Source organism: Salvelinus alpinus, chromosome 17 (genome assembly GCF_045679555.1).
Source record: "Salvelinus alpinus chromosome 17, SLU_Salpinus.1, whole genome shotgun sequence".
Lineage (NCBI taxonomy): Eukaryota > Metazoa > Chordata > Actinopteri > Salmoniformes > Salmonidae > Salvelinus > Salvelinus alpinus.
In genome coordinates, this window is record NC_092102.1 from 14,662,618 (window position 1) to 14,690,348 (window position 27,731).

Genomic DNA, 27,731 nt, shown 5'->3' on the forward strand with positions numbered 1-27,731 from the left:
AGCATGCAAGTCTCAACTCATGTTTAATTTAAATGAAAATAAGATTCCAAATTATATTTAAAATGCATTTTATTTTTCTTTAAAAGAAATAAAAGCAGAGACAAATGGATGGGGGGAGGGGGGGTTGTATAGAAAAAAACCTCTGTCGTCCTATGTACAATTCAAAATTATATCCATACAAAACATGCCACATACAATAAAAATGATTCATATTCCCTAAAAGTAGCTCAGCTGTACAGATGTAAAACATTTTTAAAAAGTTAGGTAAAAAAAGTTCAACTTTTAGCAAGCTCTTTATTTAATTTAAGATATGCAGAGAACTTAATTTAGATATTCAAACATGATAGAAGGTAGGAAGAAGTTACTTAGGCTAAAATCCAGTGAGCGGCAAAATGTCTAATGGTCTTCCCTTCAAATAAACATGACAAGAAAAAAATATCACTGACTCATACTTAAGCAATATCTACCACTTAGAAGTACTATTGAGTGCAATTTATTCTCAGGTAAGTACAGGGTTAACTTTGAATATTTAGTCATAACATCAGACCGAGTAGCCTGTTTTCACAAGGTATACCAACACATTCACTTCTATAGGGAAGATAAAACACCAATCATATTTAACTAATATCCTAGCCAGGGAGAAGTTAAAGATTTTCCGTATACTAATGATCCAATTGTGACCAATCAAGGGAGAGAGGTTTTGGTAAAATTGACTAGTAGCATACATTAAAAGTAAATGAACAAATAGGTGAACAATTTGACATAAATACACAAATGCTATGCACTCTTCAAGTGATTTCTCAAAGTTGTAATAATGTTGACAACTTTCCATTATGCATCTACAACATTCTTTCACTCTTGGCTTCTCATCCAAGTCATTGGAGAAGACCAGACATCTTCACATACCTATTTTAACAAACTGTCTTTGAAAGCTTATAGCAAAAAATGCTAATAGAAAAACAGGTAAATGCAAAAACACTCCATTTTACATATATTTATATATATACACACAGCATAATCTTTGATAAAATGATATCCAGTGGTTGATTTATTTCTCTACAATTTTAGATTTTTATTGATTAAAAAGGGGTTGGATAAAGAGTTTGTTGCCCCCCTATAGAATATATATACAGTTTGTACACTTTTGCATTTTTCTTACGTGAGGTTTTAGGGTAGAGGGGACAAAGTAGTACAGGTGACATCGCCATGGAGACTTCAGAACTCTCCCCTTTGAAGATCTACTTTGATATTCATTTCATTAAAATAAAAATAAATGCCCTTTTTTTACAAGTCTTCCCCTGCCCTTGATTCAAGACTCCAGTATAGAAGACCGTACTACCACTAGAAAACCACAACACAGGGATCTTTAGAAACACACCTAGCTGTGGTGTGGTTAGACAGGCAGGGCCAGGCAGAGAAAGACTCACTACAGTAAAGTTTACAACAGTCCACTACATGATATAGAGAGGAAGATGCTAGATTCATGGTTGACGTCATTCGAGAAAAGAAAATATTAAAATGCAGATGGGAGTTCAAGGACTAAAAGGTGGGAAACAAATGGGATAGTAGTCTTGTCTTGCATTATTACCCGCAAGCTTTCTGCTTAATGTGTGACCAGAAGGCATAAAGCAGCAAGCGTACATTACACTTCACTCATTAGTTGAACTTGATCGTCTTGCCAGACTTATTACATGATCCTGCTTCGCTTTACGTGTTGAAGCGCCAATCCCTCGCTCAGTCCTCCGCAGCGTAAGGTTAGATGTTACTGTGCATTCAGTCAACTAAGAAGCATGATATCTAAATGCGTTATAAATATGCAGAGAAGGGCAACAAAAAAAAGTAGCTACATGAAATCCAGGATGATCAGGAGTCATCTCATGATACCTGTTAAGCTTGTGATTGATCTTAATGCGATATCTAAAAAAAAAAACTTTAAAAAACGATCATATAATTTATTCCGTCTGTATACATAATTAATGAGGAATAATATTGTTGGCTCATTATTGTAAAATCAGCATAGAATAGATAGAGCAAACCGGCTGCTAGTTTAAGTTTCCCTGCTTGTCCGAGAAGGCTATATTATTAGCCTAATGATAACATTCCCACCGACCCCTTTCTTCCCCCTTTTCCACAGTAGCAGTTTTTACACAAAGTAAGCAGTCACTCCCACTAGATCAATGAGGTAGACTGGGGGTCCAACTAACCCACCTTTTATAAACTCCTTTAGTCAGTCAGGCCAATAAAACCTTTATGTCTGGTGCCTCTAGAGGTCAACTTTTATAGTATCAGAAATCTTTCTACTCCGTCTCCATCAGCGATACGTCATTCTTCTATACAGACTCAGAGCCACTGTCTTCAGGATTGTCTAGCTAGCCAATAATATCCACATTGGGGAGTCAATCTCCACCAATGACGACGGGAGAGTGTCTTTTCCTTAAGGGTTAGGAAGAGGGGGAGTGCGGGAGGAGAAGAAGAATAGGTAAGACCCTAAGAAAAAATGCATTCGTTTGTTCTTTGTACTTAAAATGGCTTCTTTCTTCAAAGCTCTAGGTGAGATCTGTCCTAAGAGAGTATTGATATCACATAGAATCAGAACATTTGGTAAGTTTAGAGGATTGTATTCCAGCCATAGTTATTGAAGGGGGGAGCGGTAGGTAGGTAGAGGAAAGAGTTGCTTTTGGCAGAGGACACAGTTCATCCACAAATAGATTGTCCCACCATTCGGCTGGATGTCAATTTGCGTTCAGAATCAGTAATGCTCTTCAAACCTTTGGCTACAGGTGTGAATGCAAAACGTCTTCATCTTATTGATTTGGAGGTTAGATTTCCCTCCTCGTTCGTCAGCTTACGAACAGCTTATGAACTGGGTAAGTAGTTCTAAAGACTCTATAGGCTTTGGCGCAGCAGGAGTGTTCTGTTCTGGCACCCAGGAGAAAGAAGGGACTCCCCTCCCTCCCCCCCCCTCTCTGTTTTTCACTCTGTTTTTCCCCGTTCGTTTAGTTCATCCACTTTCGGCAATTCCAGGCTCCGCAGTGGCAAGGGATCTTGTGCTGATCGTCCTCAAAGTCAAACTGATAGTCGTACGTCAGCTAGGAGAAGAGACAGAGAGGGTCAACAACAACACTATGCTGTAATGTCATTATTACATGTATTTCTAAAGCCAGGTTTACATCAACAGTAGTCACACTGTTTTACCGTAACACAACCAAGGCCCCCAAAGAGACAGTTTAGAGCTTTTAAATCGGTGAAGGAAGCTGTATATTGGGTATGTGCATATTGAGCAGGATTCTCTCTGGTCTCTCACCTCTTCTCCCTTGGGGATCCGGCGACTGGAGATAATGATGATCTTGTCCTCTTTGTCAAACGTCACCACCTCGGCAACACAGTTGGGGGCACAGGAGTGGTTGACATAGCTGAAGAGGAAAACAGGAGGGTGAGACCGGGACAAATGCAATAGGGGAAAAAAAGAGAAAGTACACTTCCAACACCTACCGAGCTGGGCCGCCAGTCAGAGTGGCATCGATCACATGCTCGTTGTTGGTGCGGAACATGTAGATCCCACGGTTCTAGAAGAAAACAAGCAGGAAGAGAGGTCATTCTAAAACACTCCAATCCACCGACACCTTGACTATGAACAAATATTACAACCTATATCGGTCTTTTCACCCTTTTGTTAAGTTTTTGTGTAAAATCAACAATTCAAATCACAGCTATGCCCGGAGGGGAACTAAACAGACAAAAGACCGTTACTACTCGAGAGCCACCCACCTGTTCCTCGTAGATCTTCTCGCGGCGGTTGGCCACCTCGTTGCGGATGATGGTTCCTATATACTCGATGACCATGGTGTGTTTGTCCAGGTCCTTGGCAGCGTATAGCCCCAGCCCCTGGATCTGTGAACGAGCCAGGTAGACGTTGTTCTTCCACTCTGTCTTCAGACGCCGGTACTGGGAGGACTTGGAGTGGACAAACTGCTTGCTGTAGGGGGTGTTGATCTCGCCGGTGAAGGTGCTCTGGTAGGCCTTGGACATGGACGTACTGTTCAGGGTGTGAGGCCTAAGAGAGAGAGACACAGAACTAGATCAGAGTCAGTCTGCACAGTCATCATGTCATTCAGTCTAGAAATGTTTCAGTGTCACTCCTCATTAGAACATTGGATGAAACGCATTTTTAAAAAACATGTATTTTTCTTTAGGACATTTCGGTCGACAGTGAGGGTTTTCAAATGGGTTGCTGGTGTCTGAGTAAAATAAATATTTTAGGATGGTTATTATTTTATTTTTTGGGTGGTGGTGGTGGATAAACACTACTCCAGTCTGAACTTACACGACTACAGCCAGGTAGAAAGTGTGTAGAAATGATAATGAACATTTTAGAATAATTGAAAAAAATATTTCTTCAATTATCTAGAATTTTCTATATAGAGCTATTAGCAGCGCTCTTCAGCGGATTTGGTTAATGTTGTGGTCTCAAACCAGTCAGCTAACTAACATTTTTCATCAAGAATACAGGCTAAATGGATTATTGACAGTGGGAATGTTGTTCCCTTGTCACATAAATTGCTACATTTACTATCAATATAGCATTCAAAAAATATGCTGCTTCCCAGATGGCCAATTTGGCCCCAAAAAATGACAATGCAATTATTGGGTTACGACTGAGACAACCTGGTCCAATTTGGGTCCAGAGTGCAAAACCAGCTGACAACCACTGCTTTACACAGCATATCGATATCTAGATCACCTATATCTTCTATACTAGTATACTATTTATTACTATTTTCTATAACGACTACTATAAATGTATTTGGAAGACTATACTGCAGTCTTACCTCTTGCAGTGTGTGAGGATCTTGGGCTCGGAGCGGGCGCAGCCGGTGGGGTTGATCATGAGCGGCAGCTCCATCAGAGGGTGGCGACCGTATCGGAACACGTAGTTCTGGCAGCTCTCCACTCCAGGCAACTAATAACGTAACACACAGGATGTTAGTGAAGTCGAGGAGGAAAAAGCATGATCCGAACCTCAGATGGCACCCTATTCCCTCTGCGGTGCACTCCTTTTAACCAGAGCCGTAGTGCAAAGTACTGAACGGGCAATAGTGTGTGTTATTGGAGACACATGCCTTGGTGTCATGGAAGCAATGAGAGCAAAGGAGGTAAAAGACAAATGGCGATTCTGATTTGGGGAAAGGACTTCTTACCGACTCAGTAATGCGCAGAACGGCGTGGACAGTGAGGCCGTACATGTCCTCCCCCTTCACATGGTCAGTGAACAGCTTCAGCATGGCAGACTCCTCTCTCAGCTTAGCTACAGACTGAACCACTCTGTCCCAGATACCTAGAGGGAAGGCAGAAAAACACAGGACATGGTCACAGACCAGATTAGTAAATTGCAGCGATGGAGGCAATTCCATTTTAATTACGGACATGGCTGTGTTGCAATGATGCAATTACCCAAAAAAATGCAACTCAATTCCAAATCAATGGCAATTTAGACAAATTAACCCAAACTGTGGTCAGTTCTGTGATTGGCAATTTCAACAGAGGCAGCCTGAGCAGGGTCTGGGTGTGGGGACAGAGAACGTACCTTCTGGGCTGGTGTCGCGGTAGTGCAGGTCCTCCTGTCCATGCTCCAGCACCCGTACCTCGAACAGCGGCCTTCCCTCCGTCTCGCTGATACGACAACGATACCGACACCGGCGGTTAGGCACCCGCGTGCTCCAGTAGATCCTGGTAGCCTCGTAGCCCACGGGGAAGATGGCGGTAGGGGAGTGGAAGGCTTGCATCTGAGACGGCAGCAGCTGACCTACGGCGTGGAAGATGAGGCCGCCTACGCGGAACAGGTGGATGCGGTCGCCGCGTTGTAAGATGCTGGCGATCTGCTTGACCTCGTCTCTCTCGATGTAGACCCGGCGGAACACGGAGAAGCCCGTCAGCTCCTCCTCGCTGGGTCCTTTCAGTTTGTGTTGGGTGCACAGCATGGTCTTGTCCCTGAAGAACATGCAGCGGGCCTGGATGCCGCAGGCGAAGTGGTAGACATTGGGGCAGCGCAGGCGGTTGCAGCTGTTGGTGGCGCCCGTCTTCTGGCAGCAGGCACAGCGGGTGCGGAGCCCGCGCCTCAACGCCATTTCGACGTTCATCAGCGCGCCTCCCTGCGTCTCGTACACCTCCGTGCTCCACAGGGCGCAGTTAAGATGAACCCACAGGTCCACATCGATGTTGAGGAGCCTGGCGGGGCCGTCCGTGGCGCCGTCGCCCTCCTCGTGGCAGAAGCAGCACTTGCGTTTGTCCCGAGGCAGCTTGTCAGGCCTCAGGGTGATGCGCAGACGCTCCATGAGCTCTGAGACCCCGCGGCTGCTCTCCTTCTTGGAGCCTCCTTTACGGATGGTGATGACGATCTGGAGACGCTTCCATCGGAGGCCCTTCCACTTTTTCACCTTGGGCCGGACCACCATCTCCTCAGGGTCGGGGGAGAGGGGCCTGCTGCGGTGCTTCACCTTGGGGGAGATCACCTCCAGGCTGGCTGTGGGGGAGGTGGGGGTGTCCTGGGGATGGGGGGCTGGCTGGTCAGCAGGCTTGGCATCATAGTCCGCCTGAGCAGCAGGAGCCTCAGCAGAGTCAAGAACAGGAGCCTTAGTGTCAGCACCAGGGTCAGAGTCGGGGACAAGGACAGGGTCAGGAGGGGGAAGGATGGCCTCCTCAGCCTCAGTCTCCGTTTTGATCTGAACAGTGGCGGTGGCAGGCTCCATTTTGACCTGAACGGTGGTCTGAGCAGGGCTGGAGGGAACTTGAAAGGGAAAGGCTAGCTGAGAGGGGGAGGCTGGCTGGGAGGGGGAGGCTGGCTGTGTGGGAGGCTCAGGTTCACTAGGAGGAGCGGGGACAGGAGGAGGAGAGGGAGAGGAGGGCGGGGAATCCTGGACAGGGATGACGGGGAGATGGCGGACATCCAGGTCAGACACGTTGGTGGTGTAACAGTGTTGAACCGGTTTGTCCTCCTGTTCGGGGAACTCCTGAGAGAAATTAAAATGTTGAGGAGTCTCCTGACATTTGACAAAAAAGGCAACGTGCAAAGGTCTGTAGCTAACCTGACTAATATTAATTTATTTTTTCCAGACACTCAAAGCAATCTGTGTGTGTGTGTGTGTAAATTAAGTATTTCTATGGTGTACACTATATGTAGGCACCTGATTTGAGCCATAAGGGAGATTTGGCATCTACCACCATCAGATTACAGGGGGACGGCCATGAGCTATGACATTGCCAATGAATATATAGCACAACTTTGAATTTCACCTCCCCCCCCATTTCAAAATCAAATGGTTTTGACCATTATTCGGCTTCTTTTTCCTCTTCCTGCTTTGGCTGGTCAGTGCACCTTGCAAACGTTATTCCTTGTTATGAAATTATCAATGTTACCCTGTAACCAATGCTGTTCAGGGATGTGAGCAGGACAATGATTTTGGCTGAGGAACAGCTCTGTCTATTGGAGGAATATCAGAAAAGGAACTTTCTGATTAATAAGGGATAAGGGACATCCCTGAAAGAGAGGTGACCTACCTGTTTGATGAGTGAGAGGATGTCCACCTGTTTCTTCAGAGTGCAGCCTGGCAGAGAAACATCAAACTGCCTGAGCCACTCTGCGTCCTGGCTGGCTGAACTACCATCTATACCACCAGTCTTCACACACAGAGCACCTGAAGGGAGAGTTTGCCAATTAGATGATCGGTTTCTTCAATATATCTGACCATTTTCTTTCCTGTTTCGCCAATGATTTTATCGAGCTAAGAATTTAAGATGGATGGAGGGGGGGGTTCAACCTAGAGAAACATTAAGCTTAGGCATAAATCTAGGATCAGCTTATCCTCTTCCCTAAATCTTACGTTTTTGGTTAAATCACTATTTCGTAGGCAACTACATTCTATTTGGGACTTAACTGTGAGGATAAATGTAATAGAAATCACCTGGCGGTCCAGTACCTGGTTGTTCGGGGCTTTTCCCTGGTCCTGAGGCTCCTGCTCTGCTCGGGCTGGGAGAGAAAGCCACCTCATAGGAACCAGGCATCCGCATGTGGAGGAGCTGAGCCACAGCCACCATTACATGGTTCAGATTCTGGAGAAGAATCAACCCACCCATCCATCAAGTTCATAACTATCCAAATTGTTGTCGTTTTTTTACACAACAGATAGTTCATGGTTTAGTTAAGATAGGAGGTAGCCTGGTCCCGTATCGGTTTCAACCCATATCTGTATAGACAGCACAAACTGATCTGGGACCAGGCTAGATAGGAGATGGGTTGAAGTGAAAATAATAGGGGGTCAGAAAGGGGGGGTAAGAGGAACGGAAGAGGGTTAAGCTCAGTAACCTTGGCTGCAGCGGAGGTCAGTGTGAAGGTCACAGCCACCTCGTTGCTCTTGGCTTTGTCCCAGGATTTGGTTGTAGACGCCAACTTGTCAGCCGCTGCTTCAAACGGCTTGTTCTCTGGAAACACTGGACAAGGAAATAACAACAAAAAAGATGACGTAGACTGGCAAGTCCAATTATTTATTTTGTGCTTACATTTTGAAATATTTTAGTAATTTAGCGATGCTTTTAGACACTCAAGAGCAACTTACAACAAGTGCATTGTCAACAAGTGGCCTATATTATTTAAGACATCGGGAGCCTGTGTAGTGGACCTACCTGGGATGGCAGTGCGGGGGATGAGTGGTATGGTAGGGGAGATGGTTCTCTCCGTCTCCTCCTCTTTGGGTTCTCGGAGGCGAGGGAAGCGTGGCGCCTCGTCGCCTAGGTCACTCTCAGGAGAGGACGCTGGGACGATACTGTCTGGAGCGTCGCTGTCCTCGTCACTCTCCATCCTGAAAGATATAGGTACGGTGACGTTCGCAATCAACTTCATACCGAATAACTACTCATTATTATCGGAGTAGTTCTTTCAGTATAGAGAGCAAAACAGATGCTCTCCATCCTGGAAAACACGGTCGGTTAAGACCACACTGTGTATGGGACGGGAGGGTACTATACACGCCAGAGAGAAAGAGAATGGTTCTCCTCAAACTATTAAGGAAAAGTTCAAAACAGTAACAACAATGTGATCCCAAGGGGGGAAGAGAGAAAACGTAGCCACCGACAAGCGCTAGTCAGACACACTTGTAAATGCCATAGCTTGTCCATCATCCCATTTGGCAGTGTCTGTCTTTACTGCATCAAATCAATGTAAAGAAGCTAGCTAAGATAGCCAGACGTTCGCAAGCCAGCTAGCTAAGATAGCCAGACGTTCGCTAGCCAGCTAGCTAGGCTAGTCGAGGCTATTTTACTGCGCTCCCCATCCTTGTCCACAACAACTCCATTCAGATTAAACAGCAGCCCACCTGTCGGTTGCTTGTTGTAGCCTACTCATTTAGCTAACTTAATTGTGTCATTTGTATTCCATTTTGCATTGATAAGAGATCTCCCACTTCACGCTGCTACACATGGAGCCACTGACTGTAGTGCCAACAAACTACACGCTTGAAACCGGTGTAGGCTATAAGGTATCATTTTATGGGGGCGCACGTCATAAAGTCAAAAGTCAATTTTATTAAATTAAGGATTTCAAATGTCATGGTATATCCTTGTGTGTAGCAATGTCACAGATCATTATATTTAACTGAGACAAAAGCTATGGATTTTTTTCAATAAAAGAAATGTATGCTCACGTAAGTATTTCGAATACTAACGTCCGTTTGACTGACTGTGCCCATCCCTAACACAGGATTAGGACAGGTGACATATCATATCACCAGGGCCTAAAATGAACACCCCGCCACCCGCCAGATGTGGGTCGATTTTGGCATTGGCCAAAATGTCTAATGTAAGATGTGAGATGTCTATTTCGCCAGCCACGTTGGTGGGTGGTCAGGGCTCCACAGTGCCAGCATTTCACTCGCATTTGTGAATACAAATAGGTCAAGTATGATCACATACAAAGCTAAATAAGTGCTGCAGTGGCTGTTTCTTGTTTCATAGCTGGCAAATTCATCACATAAAGTCAAAGAACTACGACTCCTATAGCCTATCCCACCTCGCGCTGCAACACTGTCTGGCTGGCATAAAAGTTGGTCTAATTTACTTGAAGCAAAAGTCTACTAAAGTGAGACTTCGTCCTTGTGTTTCGTTCACAAGCTAGGTTGTTTTTCAATGTTTGAGTTTCAACTGTTAGGGAAGAGAAGATGACACGGCTACTAATCAGACTCAATCTCACAGGCACACACATGACCGCCACATTACCACGGTAACCTCCCGCCCTTAAAAAGGGACAGGTGAACATTTAGGCCCTGCATATCATACCTGATGTCCTCGTTCTGGTTGTGAGGAGGGGTGGGGAGCGCTGCAAGGATATCCATACTCTTCACCTCCTCAGTGACAGAATCTGCAGACACATTGTAGCGAGAGATGCCATTAACAGACTGTCCAGCTGCTCATCAAATCTGATTGCACTGTACAAAACCCTTACATTCAAGCCAGATAAGAACAAGGACCATGAAATTACTGAAGGGTTTTGGATGACAAAACATACAGGCTTGGAAGTGAGACGAAGTGAGTCTTTATTTAAAAGAACGACCTTAAAAACACAAAATAGCTTTATTTCCATTTATTTATATTTTTTATAAAAACCTTGTCTTACCCATAGTGTCGCTCTCCTTCTGTACCTCAGTCAGCTCCTCCACAGCAGTCGTCCCATTGAGCATCTTGTGCTGTACCGAGGGGGGTGGTGTGGGGGGCAGGGAGGACGGGGGTGTTGGTGGATTACTGAGGTTACTCTAAGGATACAGGGTGTCGTGGTTAAACAGTGGACAGTGGGATAATTGAGAGCAATAAAAGTGAATGTTGTCATAGAATAACGATAATCATTTAAACTTCTATAGCACTTCTCATAACAGAAAGAAATCTCAAAGCGCTTCAAAAGCTACAAATAAGAAAATCTTGTTAAAACTACTGGGTGGGTGAATACACATAAATAAAAGACGAGAACATAGAGACACTGTTACTCCTGCATCAAGAACAATATGCAGCTGGAAATCTGGACCACCACAGTAAGTCTATGCTGTACACATCAGCTTGTTGAACAGACAGTTACCTTGGTGAGAAGCTGAGAGTAGTAGTCCGGGATGTTGTCCAGTACTGCATTTCCAAAGGAGCCCTTGAGCTGGGCCTTGCCGTCGGCCGGGCTGCTGCCGAAGGGGGCGAACAGGTCCAGACTGGCAGTGATGGAGGGCTCCATCAGGGGAAGGAGAGAAAGGCCCTGGATGAAAATAAAAACGTTTTTGTCACAAAAAACAAAACAAAGACTAATGAGGTATTACTGTAAAAAGTGGCATCCTACCAAATACGCACTGCATTTGTTAAAGCGTTTTTTTTCTTCCATTGAAATATCAGAGTTAGCAAATAATACAGCATACACTAACATCAACAGTTAATTGCCACCCTTTCATTCAATTAAAATGTCTCACTATGCTTCGGTAAGAAAATGTCCGGTGCTCTGTATTCATTCACCAAGCCTCGGAGGTCATCTCCTCTTACCTGTTTCAGTTGTTTCATCAGGGCTTCAGTGCTCTTCCCAACCTCCTCTTTCTTCTTCTTACGGGATTGGGGCGCTCGTTCTCCAGGCTTGTTGGTGCGCTTTACCTTGGCAACAGGAGCCCTCTTTGTGATGGACTGCAGATCCTGTGATGAGGACAACAAAAGCAATGAAGCAAGGAATTGCACCATCGCCCCCATTTGAGAGGACTAGTACCACCAAAATATGACAATCTAAGTATATTTCTATGACTAGTACCTACTTACTACCTTGCAAAAACGAGAACAGTCATAACGGATAGGATATATCTGACTCACCTCCATGTTGCGTGGAGTCCCCTGTAGTTTCTGCTCCAGCATGGCCAGCTTGCTGTTGATGTGTCCGTTGATCTCGTTGTGGATGCCGTCAGATGGCCTCTGAGCTGCCAGCTGCAGGTTCTTGGTCCTCAGGAGCTTCTGCAGCAGCTGTTGTCCTGTCTCAGTCCTGAGGACGTGGGCTCCGGGTTCCCCTCCTGGTCCAGGACCAGTGTTACCAAACCCTCCAACCGGCTCCCCAGTCACCTCCCTCTTGATGGCCCCGGAGTGAGGACCACCACCACCTTCTCCATCACAAGTCACCTCTCTGGGCTCCTGTTTGATATTCTGTAGGGTCATTTTACACAGAGCACCCTCTCTGGAGCCTGGTGGGGATTGAGGACGACCCTGGCTCTCTGAGCCCTGTTGTGGATGCTGCTGGCCCTGCTGTCCACTCTCACCCTTCTGAGGCGAAGGCCCATTCGGAGGGACTTGGCTATGGGTTGTGTCGCCACTTCCCGCCTTAAGCCCAGGGTAGTCCAGGGGACTCTTGGATGCTCCAGGTGACCTGAGAGGAGACGCCTTGATCTGACTGTAAGGACTACCTTTCCCAGCTGCCCCGTCAGTTACAGACGGAGAGGCAACGTGGGTGGAGTGCGGCGTTCCTGGGGTAGCTGGGCTCATGCCTGCTTCCTGTTTCTGCACTGAGGATCCTCCAGGGGAGCCTGCGTGGGAGGGAGATCCCTGGAAGCGTTGTTGAGCCATGTGGATATGTGGTTGTTGCTGGTGTTGCATGACTTGGTTGGGTTGACGCATCCCCATCGCCTGTGCCATGGCGTGGCGCTGTGGGTCACCAGGGGAGTTGGCCAAGGGTTGGCGGGGAGACATGGGCCTTATGAGGCGGCCCTGGGGGGGCCCACCACGTATCTGCCCCATGGGGGAGCGAGCCATGGGTACCTGGCCTCTCATCATCTGGTGTTGCAGGGCCTGTTGTTGCTGCATCATCATCTGCTGCTGTTGGACACTCAGAGCGTACTGAGGCGAGGCTCCTGGCTGCTGCTGTTGAACTACAGGTCCTGTGATCCCTTGCTGCTGCATCTGAGGAGTCACCACGCCCGGTGGTTGGCCGGGGCCCATCATTCCTGGTTGTTGCGGGGAGCCCACTCCCCCTGGTTTACCAAGAACTCCTCCATAGTGCATCTGCTGCTGGACTTCCAGACCTCCAAGCATCCTCTGGACCTGTCCCACCTGCTGCCCTGGTCCTAGTGGCTCCTGGGGCCTCATCTGGCCTGGCTGTCCTTGACCCACCTGGAGCCTCAGCATCTGGCCCTGTTGTTGTTGGAGCTGGCGCTGTTGGATCATGGCCTTGATGTGCTGTATCTGCTGGTTGGGGGTGAGGTGTCGGAGCTGGGGGTTCTGGGCTATGATAGTCTGGATGTTGACTGGGGTGCGTATCTGACCAGGTGGACCTCCAGGCCTCTGGCCAGGCATCATGACCTGCTGCTGGGCTCTAAGCATGCCCATCATGGCCTGCTGCTTCTGCTGCTGGGCCATGAGGGCCTGTTGCTGGGGACTAGGGTGGCCTGGCATACCAGGGACGGGCTGAGGCTGACCAGGGTGGTTCTGTTGACCCATCACATTTTGCATCTGGCCCATATTGTCATGTTGTTGTTGTCTAATGGGGTCCTGGGCTTGCTGCATAAGATTCTGTTGTTGTTGTTGTTGTTGCTGCTGCTGTTGTTGTTGGGCCATGTAACACATCTGCTGTCCTTCCTGCTTGACGGTAACCAAACCAGACTTTGAGGGATCAGCATTGAGGGAACTCTGTCGCTGTAGAGAGAGTTGTTGTTGAAGCTGCTGTTGCTGCTGTGGTTGCTGCTGTGATTGCTGCTGTTGTACTTGGGGGTGCATGCCAGCCTGTTGGTAACCTGCTTGCTGTTGATGTCCAGCATGAGCATTTTGAGGGGGTTGTTGTTGTGGTGCCTGTTGCTGCTGCTGGGCCATGTATTGCTGCTGTTGTTGTCCCACTACCACCTGTTGCTCTCCAGAAGCCCCTGGTTGGGTCATCTGGCCAGGGGTTGAAGGTCCAGGTCCACCCTGCTGTGGAGGTGTCCTGGAGCTGGGACTAAGGATACCACCCTCCCCCTGCTGCAGCCCCTCAGTTGGTTGCGGGGTGACCCGTGTGCTCCCCCCTGCTGAAGCGGGAGAAGATCCCATCTGACCTGGGGTAGCAGGTTGAGAGAGTCCTCCGTGGGAGTCTTGAGACTGGTTGGGTTGGCTGATGAAGCCCTGTGTTGGTGGTTGCCTGAGCTGTTGTTGTGCCACTTGCTGTGGCTGTAGCTTCTGTTGCGCCAACATGCGCTGGGCCAGGATTTGTTGTTGTTGAGGTGTGAGCTGGGCCTGGCCGGGTCCTCTGAGTCCATGGTGCTGAGGGGGTCCCACTACTCCCTGCTGGCCCATTAGGACCTGAGGCCTCTGTTGCTGCTGTATGCCTGGCTGGGCCCCCATCATGCCTGGCTGAGCAACCATCATGCCTGGAGGCTGGTTCATAGCCTGCCCTCCCATCAGGGTCTGAGCTGGCTGGGCCACAGCCTGCCCTGGTACCATACCCTGGGGCACCATGGCCTGATTGGGCATAATTCCCTGTTGGAGGTTTGGTTGTTGTTGACTAATCAGAGAGTTACCCATGACGCTTGGCTGTGGCAACATACCTGGTTGGACACCTGGATGTGGCATGGGCTGCTGGCCTTGCATCATTGCCTGTTGTTGCTGCTGCTGCTGCTGTTGTAGTTTCTGAATGATCTGCATCCTGTGTTGTCTCTCTTGGAGAAGTCTTGGGTCTGCCCCTTGGACTCCTCCTGGACCCTGGGGGAAGAACCCTGCAGGAGGACCACCAGGAGGACCAGGGGATCTGACTCCCAGAGCTCCAGGGTGCTGGCCTCCTCCTAGGAACGGCTGCCCCTGTGGGGGTATTCTGACGGGCATACCTCCTTGCTGACCCATCATCATCTGCCCGGGCATCTTGGAGAGCAAGTGGGTCCCCTGGGTGGAGGGCCCTGGGGCCAGGAGACTAGAGCCCTGCTGGTGCTGCTGCTGCTTGCTCCTGTACTCTGCAATCAGGTTGGTGTGTTCCTTTTGCTGCTTTCGCACCTGAAACACAACAAGAGATGTGTTAACAGGAGCCAATATTAAAGTAACTGTCCAGTGATTCCAGATTTCTATCAAATATGACTTAGAATTAGAAATATGGGGGAAATAGTTTTCCTTCCAAAAAATGATAATTATGTTAAAGGAAAATTTCACAATTTTGCAAATTCATATTTATTATCATATTTATTATCTATTACCTAACCCAACCTCAACATATGTGAAAACGGTGCAAGTTGAAAAATGTTGACATTTCCCTTTAAAAAGCAGCTTTTCTGTGTAGGAAAGGCATGGGCGTACCAACAACAGAATGTGTGAGTGTATACTGGTCACTAAAAATATGAATATGAGTAGACTGCTGATTGGCAAGCTCATCTTACTCGGGAGGATGACATCATCCTCCATGAGGAAATAGCAACAGTTTAAGTTTAGGGTGGGGTTTTCACGTGTTTTTTTTCTCCAATATATGCTTTGGGCACAAATACACAACGAGTCAACAACATTATTTGTGTATAAGTTAACAGAATATGAACTTTAAAAAAAGTGAGATTTCACACTGGACAGTTACTTTAAGACAGGAAAGCATGATGATGGGTGGGTGGGTGGATGGGGTAAAGATTTTCAGAGAGTCTTCCCCACCTGGTCCAGTTGTTTCTGGATCTTGCTCTGCTCCTCGGTGACCAATTTGAGTTTCTCTGCGTCAGCCTCGGCGAAATCACGGCCTGCCTTTTTGGCAGTGCGCTGCTTGGCACACAGAGCCTTGCGGGACTTGCGGTGAGCTCCGATCTGCTCCTCCAGGAACTTGAGCTGCATCTGCAGCAGCTGCTGGGTGTGCAGGAGCCACTCTTCATACTGGTGCTGCTCTGCATCATCTGGTAGGGAGAACAGGGGGGTGATTAGTTGACCAATTCAAATCAGGTTGGCTTGTACTGGAATACCACAAATATGTGCAATGGCTGGAGGTAACTCAAATGGAGGTTTGGGAAACACTGTAATACATCAACTAACAAATATATGTAAGTATTATAACGCTGGAAAAATGTGTAGAACTTACTGATGATCCCTTGTACAAACTGGGGAGGGTTGGGTCTGGATTGTGTTGGGTCACTGCATTCCCCTTCCTAAAAATAAAAAGTTGTCAAAATACATAAATCAGATAAACAGACAAGAGTGATTGTGTTTTGAGGATCCCACCGCAAATGATCTGCTTTGCAGGATAAATTTTATGAACACATTATATTGTCCTGGTTATGTTTGGACAAGTGAGATGCCGTACCTTAGATGGGCCAGATGTGAGTTGACCCTGTGGGTCTCCTGATCCTGGTGCCGACGCTAGTCTCTGGGCCAACAGAGAGACCTGTTGTCTGTTGATTCCAGAGGGTACCCCCATTGGGTCCTGTGCCAACACTCTCTTGATGCCCTTCAGTGCCACCATCTTTGCCTTGGCGATGGGATCCATGATGTCGTCAGTCACAAACTTGTCTAGATCTGTGAAGGAGCAAGCAGAAACACCGGGGGAAATGTATTAAAGGAAAACGTCATGATTCAAACAAGGATTCAGGAATCATGCAAGAGTCATGATTCAAACAAGATCAAACAATCTTGAGTACTCATTTATTTACCTTTATCAGGGAAGAAGTTATCAGCCAGAGTTGACTGTTTAATCTGTTGTTGCTGCTGCTGCTGCTGCTGCGGATTGAGTCCTGGGTGAATTCCCCCAGGATGCCCCATCCTCATCATGCCTTGTTGCTGAGCCATGGCAGCCATGTGCTGTGGCGTCATCCCTGGTTGTCCCATGATCCTTTGCTGCTGCAGGAGGTGTGGAGGGCGTGGCACCATACCTGGCTGTCCCATCATACCCTGGGGTTGGGGGCGGTGGTGCTGGGTCAGCATGATATGTCCAGGACCCCCCTGGTGGTTGGGGTGGCCTCCCATGTGAGCCCTCATCGCCCCCTGGTGGAGGGAGCTGAGCTGCTGCTGTTGCTGCTGCTGTTTCTGGAGCTCCTTCTTCTCGTGCTCCAGCAGGTCCTGGATCAGCAAGGGAAGCTCGCTGGCTTCCAGGGAGCTCTCGACTTTGTCTAGATCCACGGCTGGGGAGTGCTGTCCCCCTCCATCGGGCAGCCCCAAAGGGTCCTCCCCCAGAGAGGATAAGGAGTCAGCCTGACCAGGAAGAGGGTATGGGAGCCCCCCTAACCGCACAGAGCTCAGAGAGGCACCCTGGTTCTCTGGTTGAGTGGAGGATTTGTTTGTTTGAAGGAGCATGGAGACTGCTTCTCCCATCTCATCCTTCACCACCGCTTGGCCTGGCTCGAGCTTGATCCTGGAGGTGTCGGCAGACTCCGAGGAGGAGGGATGGGGTGTTGTGGACAACGTGGAGCCACCCGTGTTTGAGATTGGGTTTTCCTCCAATTTTGGTTTCTGTTCCACTTTGATGTCCTGAGCTCCAGAGGTACCTGGTGTTTCACCCTCTGCTTCCACCAACCGCAGCTGGTCCGAGAACACATCCTTGGGGTCCCCTTGGTCCAGTTCAGGGTCCGTATAAGCCAGCAGGTCAAACTCGTCACTGTTGAGTAAGTCGTCTAGGTGCGGATCTGTGGTCTCCAGGTTGTCAAGGTTACCCAGGTCGTCGTCACCCTTATCAGGGTCTAGATCCAGAGCCAGGTCATCCTCATCTTCCATTCCTCCATCCCCGGGGGCATTCCCTAGCCTTTTGGGGGCAAACGGATCCTCCAGGTCGGGCTCGGGGAGATCAACATTAGGGTCCCCCAAAACTCCAGCCTGGGACTCTGTGGAGTTCTGGGGAGGCTGGTGCTGCTGCTGCCCAGAGTGAGAACTGGGAGCGTTAGCGACCTGGGAAGTGCCTGTGTGGGGCTGGAGATGGGGTTGCTGCTGTGAGAGGCCAGTGCTCTGCTGTGGCAGTAATAGACTCATACCACCCTGCTGTAGCCCCAGCCGTGAGTCTCTAACCCCCTCTGTCTGAGGGTCCATACCCTGATGCATTGGATGATGAATAAACTGGCCGGGGGCCATTTCCTGCTGCTGGGGGATATAGAGACGCGGCCGTTGCTGGGGCCCACGTTGGAGAAACTGGGTCCCCAGGGGAAGCCTCTGAGAGTTGTGCCTCAGCTCAATGAACTGTGGTGGGGGTCCTCCGGGGTCCATGCCGGGCTGCATGTTGAGGGGGGCGTTGAGGTTGTGCCTGGGGCCCACACCCTCTATGCCAGGCTGGGGGAACCGACGGGGACCCGGGCCCTGCTGCCACTGGCCAGGGAACGGAGGTCGACTATACATGCCCTGGGGGTTGGGGGGCGCTGGTTGTCTACAAAAGACAAATACAGACAAAATGTCAAAACGTACCGGAAGCTAGTGAGAAAGTGTTATACACAAAAAGGTTATCTTGGCTGAAATAACTCGATGGCATTTCTTTCAATGTACAACTGTGTGTGCATTTAAGAAAGAGAAAACACAGATGGAACAGAAAGGAGAGATGTGAGTGTATACCTGAGCTGGTTGGGGTCCATCATAGCAGGGGTTCCTGGGGGTGGCAAACGGCCACAATCCATCTTCCCTGCCAATGCTGCCTGGCCACCAGCAGCAGCACGGTCCTATTGGGACAAACAGCAAGGGCCTACTATTAAATTCTATTACAACTTTATCAATCCCCTCAAGGGCAATTTAAATAAAATACTAAGAAACCGCTGAGAATCACCAGCCAAACGGAGACATTACCACGGTCATATTCAGTAAGGCAAAACGTAGAAAACATTTTTGAAATGGAAACCAAAAGTGTGTTCTTATTGTACAGGTTTACGTAGTACCTCCCCAGTTCCACTTAGATTCAAAACATTTTGAGCCTGACCCAAGTTGATGTCGGACATGTTGTTCGACATATTATAGCGTACCTGTGGGTAGGGTGGTGGAGCACGGCGGGCTTTGTCGTGCTGATAGGCTGCCATGTCTCCTCCAGGCCAACAGGGGGCAGCACTGCTGGCTGCTGCAGCCTCTTTCTCTTGCCGGATTGAGTTTCGCTGCATCTGCTGTCGGATCAACAACTCCCTCAGTTTCTGTCGCTATCAGAGGAAGAAACACCAGTCAGAGGTTATATCAGGCCTAAGAATGACAATAAGGGACAATTATTGATCTTATGATGTTGAAGGACTCTTAGAAGATTAGCCCCATAGTCATAGTGGAATAAATGAGATCCTAGTTAAAGCAAAGCAAATAGAACATGTACCTGTCTCTGCTTCTCCAGCTCAGAGGGGCTGAGGTCCAGTAGTGAAGGATCTTGAACCGCTGACATGTCAGGCATCTCCTGGGCGCCGGACATAGTCCCCTGGGGTTGAGGTGCATCCGGGGGTTGGGGGGCTGTGGGGTCCTGCTGGGGAGGCATCCTGGAGTGGAAGTTGGCACCCATGGCCTGAGTCTGGGGCTGTTGCTGCTGCTGGAGCTGCTGTTGTTGTTGTTGCTGCTGCTGCTGCTGCTGCTGCTGCTGGAGGAGTTGTTGCTGTTGCTGGGCCATCTGATAGGCCATGTTGGGGCCCCGGCTGAACCCAGAGGGCTTCCCAGAGAGAGGGTCCCCGACAGGGGTGGAGGACGGGGTGAGTGAAAGAGGCTGGTTGGGGTGAGGTGAGCCTCTGTAGCTGGGGGTGCCCTCTGGAACAGCGGAGGTGGGCCGGGGGGGCTTGTGCAAAGCAGAAAAGGGGTCCCTGGACTGGGGGCGCGGGGGGGGCTGGGAGTAGGGGTCAGGCGACTGGAAGCGCGAGTTGGATGCCGGGGACTGGACAGAGAATGCATCGTTGGAGAGGGCTCCAGGAGTGAGGGGGGACTGGGAGCTGCCTTGTGACTGGGGGCTGGAGGGGACCCTGGGGCAGGACTCCTGTTGGGCCTGGGGATGCCTCTGGGGGAGGGGGGAGCAGCTATCCCCAGACTGGGGTCTGGGGGTGAGAGGAGGCTGGGCATAGGGGTCCTGAAACGGGGTAGAGGGGGACTGGCGGTAGCCCTCAGAGTGGTGGTTGGGTGAGGCTCCAGGGTGGAGTACCACCCCGCTGTCCCCTTGGTGCATCCGGGGCGTCATGGGAGCCTTGAACAAGCCATCCCCAGAGTCCAGCATCCCTGCAGGGGAGCCCGTGTTACTCAGGTCCTGGCGTCCCGTGGAGGAGGAGCGGGGAGAGGGTCCCCCACTCATATCAGCCCTGTACTGTCCCTGTCCCATCCCGGCAGGTGAGGACACATGGGAGGGGGAGGAACCGTATTCTGGACGCCCCATCCCCTGCTGCTGGCCTCGGAACGGGTCTCCATAGTGGGTGGTGTGGGGCGGGGAGAAGAGAGGGGAGTCCCCAGGCCCTCCACCCCTGGACCGAGGGCTTTCTGGGGGGCCTAGGTGCTCCTGAGAGCCCTGCTGTGACTGGGGCAGGTGACACTGGATCTGTTGTTGTGGCCTGAAAAATGGGTCCACCTGCTGGGCCCGCCGGGGAGTCCCTGGGTGCATGTCGAAGGGGCCGAGGCTGGCCGGCCGTCCCTGAAGAGGGCCCTGCGGGCCAGGATGGGGGTAACCTGAGGAAGAAGCCTGGCCCAGCATGGGGCTGGAGGCGGCCTGATGGGAGGAGTATGGTGTGGAGGGGTGGGAGTGGTGAGAGGGGTGGGGGGACTGGGGAGGCTGCTTGGCAAAGGGATCTGTCCTCATATCTGCCGATGCCGAGCTTGGGGTCTTGAGAGGACCGTCGGGGAAGAAAACGGAAGAGGAACCCGAGTCGGGGTGGAAGGGGAAGGGGCTCTCTGCCGAGCTGGGCTGGGAGGGGTTGGAGACAGAACCTGAGGGCGGCGGGATCTGGAGGTGCAGGCTTGGACGTTCACCTTTGACCCGAACACCACCATCATCCTCTGTCTTGATGGGCCGACACACCTGGCTCTCTGCCTGCTGTATAAGAGAAGAGACAGTTAGAGAAAGGCAAGGAGACTGTATGTAGACATCCTTATAGTGACAAACGTATGCTTTGGGCTGGTTTCCTGGACCCAGATTAAGTCTTGAAGTGCATTAAAAGCATTGTCATTGGAAATTCCAAACATATTTTTTTAGTTCAGGGGTGGGCTTGATCTGGATCAAGGAAGCTGGCCCTATGAATCAATTATCTGGCCTAAACTCCCACCTTCTGTGCCTTGTTGATCCGCTGAGCTGCTCTGTTGTCTTTGGCCTTTTGCAGAAAAGGAACCTTGTCTGCAGCTGAAACCTTCCTCCAGATCTTCATGATCTGTTTACACCGACTGGACCAGTCTGTCAGAGAGAAGAGAGAGGATCACAACTTACATTATATACAGTACCAGTCAAAGGTTTGGACACACCTACTCATTCAAGGGCTTTTCTTAATTTTTTTACTATTTTCTACATTGTAGAATAGTGAAGACATCAAAACTATGAAGTAACACATATGGAAACATGTAGTAACCAAAAGTGTTAAACAAATCAAATATATTAGATATTTGATATTCTTTAAAGTAGCCACCCTTTGCCTTGATGACAGCTTTGCACACTCTTGGCATTCTCTCAACCGGCTTTGTGAGGTAGTCACCTGGAATGCATTTCAATTAACAGGTCTGCCTTATTAAAAGTTAATCTGTGGAATTACTTTCCTTTTTAATGCGTTTGAGCCAAATCAGTTGTGTTGTGACAAGGTAGGGGTGGTATACAGAAGATATCCCTATTTGGTAAAATACCAAGTCTAATTTATGGCAAGAACAGCTCAAATAAGCAAAGAGAAACAACAGTCCATTAAGACATGGTCAGTCAATACAGAAAATGTTGAGAACTTTCTTCAAGTGCAGTCGCAAAAACCATCAAGCACGGGAAAGGAAGGCCCAGAGTTACCTCTGCTGCAGAGGATAAGTGCAAGACTTACCAGCCTCAGAAATTGCAGCCCAAAAAAAATGCTTCACAGAGTTCAAGTAACAGACACATCTCAACAGCAACTGTTCAGAGGAGACTGTGTGAATCAGGCGTTCATTGTCGAATTGCTGCAAAGAAACCGCTACTAAAGGACACCAATAAGAAGAAGAGACTTGCTTGGGTCAAGAAACAAGAGCAATGGACATTAGACCGGTGGAAAGTCCAAATGTGAGATTTTTTTGTTCCAACCGCTGTGTCTTTGTGAGACGCAGAGTAGGTGAACAGATGATCTCCGTATGTGTGGTTCCCACCGTGAAGCATGGAGGAAGTGGTGTGATGGTGCTTTGCTGGTGATACGGTCTGTGATTTATTTAGAATTCAAGCATGGCTATCACAGCATTCTGCAGCGATACACTATCCTACTGGTTTGCGCTTAGTGGGACTATCATTTGTTTTTCAACAGGACAATGACCCAACACACCTCCAGGTTGTGTAAGGGCTATTTGACCAAGAAGGAGAGTGATGCATCAGATGACCTGGCCTCCACAATCACCCGACCTCAACCCAATTGAGATGGTGTGCGATGAGTTGGACCGCAGAGTGAAGGAAAAGCAGCCAACAAGTGCTCAGCATATGTGGGAAGTCCTTCAAGACTGTTGTAAAAGCATTCCTCATGAAGCTGGTTGAGAGAATGCCAAGAGTGTGCAAAGCTGTCATCAAGGCAAAGGGTGGCTACTTTTGAAGAATCTAAAATATATTTTGGTTTGTTTAACACTTTTTTTTGGTTACTACATGATTCCATATGTGTTATTTCATAGTTTTGATGTCTTCACTATTATTCTACAATGTAAAAAATAAAGAACAACCCCTGAATGAGTAGGTGTGTCCAAACTTTTGACTGGTACTGTATATCACACACTGAGAAGTGGTCTGTGGTCACCACCTGCAGAACCATTCCTTTTTTGGGGGTGTCTTACTAATTGCCTATAATTTCCACCTTTTGTCTATTCCATTTGCACAACAGCATGTGAAATTTATTGTCAATCAGTGTTGCTTCCTAAGTGGACAGTTTGATTTCACAGAAGTGTGATTGACTTGGAGTTACATTGTGTTGTTTAAGTGTTCCCTTAATTTTTTTGAGCAGTGTATATATATGAAAAAAAATTAAAATAATAATAAACAAACAAATAACAAGGGTAACTATTTACACATTTTCTATTTACAATATTGTGAAGACCCTCAGTCCTCTACACAATATTGTGCTGCTGGTGCCATGGCCCATAGCAGTCTCTTTCTGCTGTAAAGCAGAGGCTTACTGAACAGGTGGTGCAGTTGATGGGGCATTTCCTGTGACAAAGCGCACAACGACGTCTCCCTACTGTACCCTTTTTGCCCTGAGGCACATTCATGCCTGCAGAAATGAATCTGGGCAGGTGAACACCACTGGTTGTGGTGTTCACAGACTCTAGACTTTGTTTTAGCTTTTCCTGATTTATTCGCCATAATTTAAATATATAAACTTGTTGAAAATGCTATTGAATATGTACTGCTATGCGTTACTCGTGGCTCCGTCAAGTAGGATTTGCAATGGCGAATGAACCTCTTTTACGCCAGAGTTTACGACAAAGGCTGGTCTTCAAACGTATAATCATTACATATTGCCGTTTACCTCAGCTCATTGGCTATCTTCCAAGCTAGATTTCAAGATGTTCAGTGGTCATTGGGCCAAAATACAGTCAATCAACGATAGACCGGTCCTGCCATTGGTGCGCAATGAGGTCATTGATTGGTGTCTTCCAATCGGTTTGTTTCGGTCAATACGTCCCGGGAAAAGAGCCATCATGTATGGTTGTGTTAGTAACAACCAGAGGATTGCAATGAAACCAACCATGACTGGATAAACGTTTGTTTAGTGTGTGTAATTACCACGAACGCTTCGTCCAAAGTTGAATGAGACGGAAATCACGACGCAACCGGTTTACAAATGTTTCGTGTTAGGCTATAAAAATAGATTTTATCAAACAAAACGAACATTCACTGTGTAGTTAGGACACTTGGCATTGCCACCAGAGGAAGATCTTCAATGGTAAGCGATTTATTTTATTGTTATTTCTGACTTTCGTGACGCTAATGCTTGGTTGGAAAATGCTAGTAATACTTGTGTGTGTGGGGCGCCGTCCTCAGAAAATCGCATGTTTGCTTTTGCAGTAAACCTTTTTGAAATCTGACACAGCGGCTGGATTAATAAGACATTCATCTTTTAAATGATGTAAGATACATGTATTTACAAGAATGTTTAATACAACGAATGGTGCATTTAAAATGTTAGCTCTCTGCAGTTTCACCAGATGTTGGCCTGGTGGGATGTTAGCTTCTCACCTACCCTAGAGAAGTTAAAGAATGCCAAGAGTGTGCAAAGCTGTCATCAAGACAAAGGGTGGTTACTTTGAAGAATCTAAAATATATTTTGATTATTTAACACTTTTTTGGTTACTACATGATTCCACGTGTTCTTTCATCGTTTTGATGTCTTCACTATTATTCTACAATGTAGAAAATAGTAAAACATTAAGAAAAACCGTTGAATGAGTAGGTGTGTCCAAACTTTTGACTGGTAGTGTATATTCCGGTAAACTGAAGTAAAAACATTTGATATTTGGTTCATTTTTAGTGATAACAAAACAGTTTATTTCATTAGAACTGGAAGCACCATCTCATCCAGAGCAAACATCCTAAAAATGAGAAAAGGCCACTTATTCATTTTAACTAAGATCTCCCTCCATCCACTCACCTGGATAGTCCCGCCTGAGAGTGGGGAAGTTTGTGTTTGCGTAGAGTACAGGGGAGATGGTGGACATCTCTCCTAGCTCCTCGTCCTTCTCCCAGCGCTGGAGGCTGCGCTGGTTATAGGACAGCCCGTCTCCATCTGCCTCGCCGGGGGTAGGGGGAGTGGAGGGTGTGGCAGGGGTGGAGGGGGTCGCCCATGGGCTCTCCTCTCCCCCGTCTGGACTGAACAGACCTGCCCGGTCCCGCATGTCGAAGAACGGAGACTGAGAGAGTCCAGGGAAGGAGTCCATCACACCAGCTGAGGGCAGCGACCCTGAAAGGGATCAGCTCGTATGAGTGACATGTCCTGCTTTACCATGTGCCTAACAGTTCCTTAACGACAACAAACTCTTGCTCCATATTTCATCACGCTGTTCACATTTTCTACTCCTTTCTCTTAGTGAGATGTCTTAAGTTCAACGTCACACTCATTTCCACATTTATACTTCCTATGAAAGTGAGCTCTCTAGGCCTGTACCAGTGAGGAGGCTCCTCTGTGGCAGACCACTGCGGTTCATCTCCCCCTTGACTCCCTCCAGGATGGGCCTCATGCTGCTCTGTAGAGACCCTCCTAAAGAGGCCCCCTCTGAAGTTCCCAGGACCTTCCTGAAGAACTGCTCAGAGTCCTGACTCTCCATGCCCTGAGGAAGACCTGGGAGAGAGACAGAACAGGAGGCATGTTAGACTAGTGGGAAAAAGCATCCGTCAAGACCAAACTGGTAGCATATGGCAAAACTAAACACCTGCAACTCTAGCACACAGATCTCTCACCCAAAGAAAATAATATCCTGCACACTACACTTGTCAAGTATCCCTTTTATTAACTTCTTATGGCTGGGGGCAGTATTGAGTAGCTTGGATGAATAAGGTTCCCAGAGTAAACTGCCTGCTACTCAGGCCCAGAAGCTAAGATATGCATATTATGAGTAGATTTGGATAGAAAACACTCTAAAGTTTCTAAAACTGTTTGAATGATGTCTGTGAGTATAACAGAACTCATATGGCAGGCAAAAACCTGAGAAGAAATCCAACCAGGAAGTGGGAAATCTGAGGTTTGCCTATCCAATATACAGTGTCTATGGGGTCATATTGCACTTCCTAAGGCTTCCACTAGATGTCAACAGTCTTTAGAACCTTGTTTCAGGTTTCTACTGTGAAGGATGAGGGAATGAGAGCTGTTTCAACCAGGTGTCTGGCAGAGTCCTTTTTGTTTCTAAAGACAAAGGAATTCTCCGGTTGAAACATTATTGAAGATTTGTTAAAAACATCCTAAAGATTGATTCTATACATCGTTTGACATGTTTCTACGAACTGTATTGGAATGTTTTTGACTTTGTCTGGCCTGCGCGTCATGAATTTGGATTTTTGAACTAAACGCGCGAACAAAAAGGAGGTATTTGGACATAAATGATGGACTTTATCGAACAAAACAAACATTTATTGTGGAACTGGGATTCCTGGGAGTGCATTCTGATAAAGATCAAAGGTAAGTGAATATTTATAATGCTATTTCTGACTTCTGTTGACTCCACAACATGGCGGGTACCTGTATGGCTTGTTTTTGTGTCTGAGCGCCGTACTCAAATTATTGCATGGTGTGCTTTTTCCGTAAAGTTTTTTTGAAATCTGACATAGCGGTTGCATTAAGGAGAAGTTTATCTAAAGTTCCATGTAAAACACTTGTATCTTTTATCAATGTTTATTATGAGTATTTCTGTAAATTGATGTGGCTCTCTGCAAAATCACTGGATGTTTTGGAGGCAAAACATTACTGAACATAACGCGCCAATGTAAACTAAGATTTTTGGATATAAATATGAACTTTATCGAACAAAACATACATGTATTGTGTAACATGAAGTCTATGAGTGTCATCTGATGAAGATCATCAAAGGTTAGTGATTCATTTTATCTCTATTTCTGCTTTTTGTGACTCCTCTCTTTGGCTGGAAAAATGGCTGTGTTTTTCTGTGACTAGGTACTGACCTAACATAATCAGATGGTGTGCTTTCGTCGTAAAGCCTTTTTGAAATCGGACACTGTGGTGGGATTAACAACAGGTTTATCTTTAAAATGGTGTAAAATACTTGTATGTTTGAGGAATTTTAATTATGAGATTTCTGTTGTTTGAATTTGGCGCCCTGCACTTTCACTGGCTGTTGTCAAGTCGATCCCATTAACAGGATCTCAGCCGTAAGAAGTTAATCTGCAACATTTCAGCATCACCGTGATCTCTTACCTTCATTCTTCTCCGTGTCGGAGCCTTGAGGGTCCGTCGAACTCGGTTCTTTGACAGACGAAGACGACCCTGCTCCCTCGCCCTGAGCCTGGGATCCTTCACCCCCCTCCTGCTTCAGGTGCATCCCAGACCCCATCGCTTGCTCCCTGGCCTCCGTTGCGTCAGGTGCGGTGGGTTTGGCCCCAGGTGCATGGGGCAGTGGAGGTCGGAGGAGACCCATGGCACCATGATGCCTTGGTCCTGGGGGAACCAGGAGAGCCTTCTTACTCAGGTCCATCAGTTGTTTACCAAAGAACGCCTCCTGCACAGAGAGATAGATAACTCTGATGTTAGCTTGTCCTATATGGGAGTTGGTCTCTAGACACTACGGGCTAGTTTCCCCAGGCACAGATTAAGTCTAGCCTTGGACTAAGAAGGAACTTCAATGGAGAATCTCAATTGAGCATGCATTGTATTCCACTAGGCTTAATTTGTGTCCGGGAACCTGGTTCCTTTAGGTTGCTAACTGAAGTCTTTAGAATAGCCCATGGTGAGAGGTGGCGAGAGAGAATGTACCTGCAGGTACGCTGGGAACATGTCCTCCAGTTTGCTCTTCTTCCTGCCTCGTCGTTTCTTGGCCTGCTCCCCCTCTCCCTCAGCTGGCTTAATCTCCGGGGGGCCATCTATAGGTGTGTCTGGGTGGGGCCCTGTCAACAAACAACACGTGTCATTTCAGATGTTCAGAATGCCAATTTTGAAAGCAGTTGAGTTGAATTATATTAAAACATTTTGTTTTGGGTTGCAAATAAATCA

The 27,731-nt window shown here is 47.8% G+C and overlaps 1 protein-coding gene across 5 annotated transcripts in view; it reads right to left on the reverse strand.

Annotated features, from left to right (window-relative positions):
• Positions 1 to 51: 51 nt before the first annotated feature.
• Positions 52 to 27,731, reverse strand: part of kmt2d (lysine (K)-specific methyltransferase 2D) — a 46,471-nt gene continuing 18,791 nt past the window's right edge. For 2 of the 5 annotated variants that reach the window (XM_071347386.1, XM_071347387.1), the window contains exons 23-50: positions 27,495 to 27,625; positions 26,940 to 27,240; positions 25,179 to 25,352; positions 24,666 to 24,974; positions 21,141 to 21,265; positions 19,229 to 20,911; positions 18,897 to 19,064; positions 18,496 to 18,599; positions 16,617 to 18,313; positions 16,271 to 16,482; positions 16,049 to 16,115; positions 15,634 to 15,866; positions 11,872 to 14,997; positions 11,557 to 11,700; positions 11,114 to 11,278; positions 10,661 to 10,796; positions 10,324 to 10,405; positions 8,677 to 8,852; positions 8,360 to 8,484; positions 7,959 to 8,106; positions 7,555 to 7,691; positions 5,585 to 7,007; positions 5,199 to 5,335; positions 4,830 to 4,960; positions 3,769 to 4,075; positions 3,493 to 3,566; positions 3,305 to 3,413; positions 52 to 3,089 (exon numbers count right to left, since the gene is read on the reverse strand). In XM_071347386.1, the coding sequence (XP_071203487.1) occupies positions 2,997 to 3,089; positions 3,305 to 3,413; positions 3,493 to 3,566; positions 3,769 to 4,075; positions 4,830 to 4,960; positions 5,199 to 5,335; positions 5,585 to 7,007; positions 7,555 to 7,691; positions 7,959 to 8,106; positions 8,360 to 8,484; positions 8,677 to 8,852; positions 10,324 to 10,405; positions 10,661 to 10,796; positions 11,114 to 11,278; positions 11,557 to 11,700; positions 11,872 to 14,997; positions 15,634 to 15,866; positions 16,049 to 16,115; positions 16,271 to 16,482; positions 16,617 to 18,313; positions 18,496 to 18,599; positions 18,897 to 19,064; positions 19,229 to 20,911; positions 21,141 to 21,265; positions 24,666 to 24,974; positions 25,179 to 25,352; positions 26,940 to 27,240; positions 27,495 to 27,625 (11,717 nt within the window). In that variant the 3' untranslated portion in view covers positions 52 to 2,996. The remainder of the gene's footprint in view (positions 3,090 to 3,304; positions 3,414 to 3,492; positions 3,567 to 3,768; positions 4,076 to 4,829; positions 4,961 to 5,198; positions 5,336 to 5,584; positions 7,008 to 7,554; positions 7,692 to 7,958; positions 8,107 to 8,359; positions 8,485 to 8,676; positions 8,853 to 10,323; positions 10,406 to 10,660; positions 10,797 to 11,113; positions 11,279 to 11,556; positions 11,701 to 11,871; positions 14,998 to 15,633; positions 15,867 to 16,048; positions 16,116 to 16,270; positions 16,483 to 16,616; positions 18,314 to 18,495; positions 18,600 to 18,896; positions 19,065 to 19,228; positions 20,912 to 21,140; positions 21,266 to 24,665; positions 24,975 to 25,178; positions 25,353 to 26,939; positions 27,241 to 27,494; positions 27,626 to 27,731) is intronic. The other 3 variants (XM_071347390.1, XM_071347388.1, XM_071347389.1) reach the window with 3 other exon arrangements.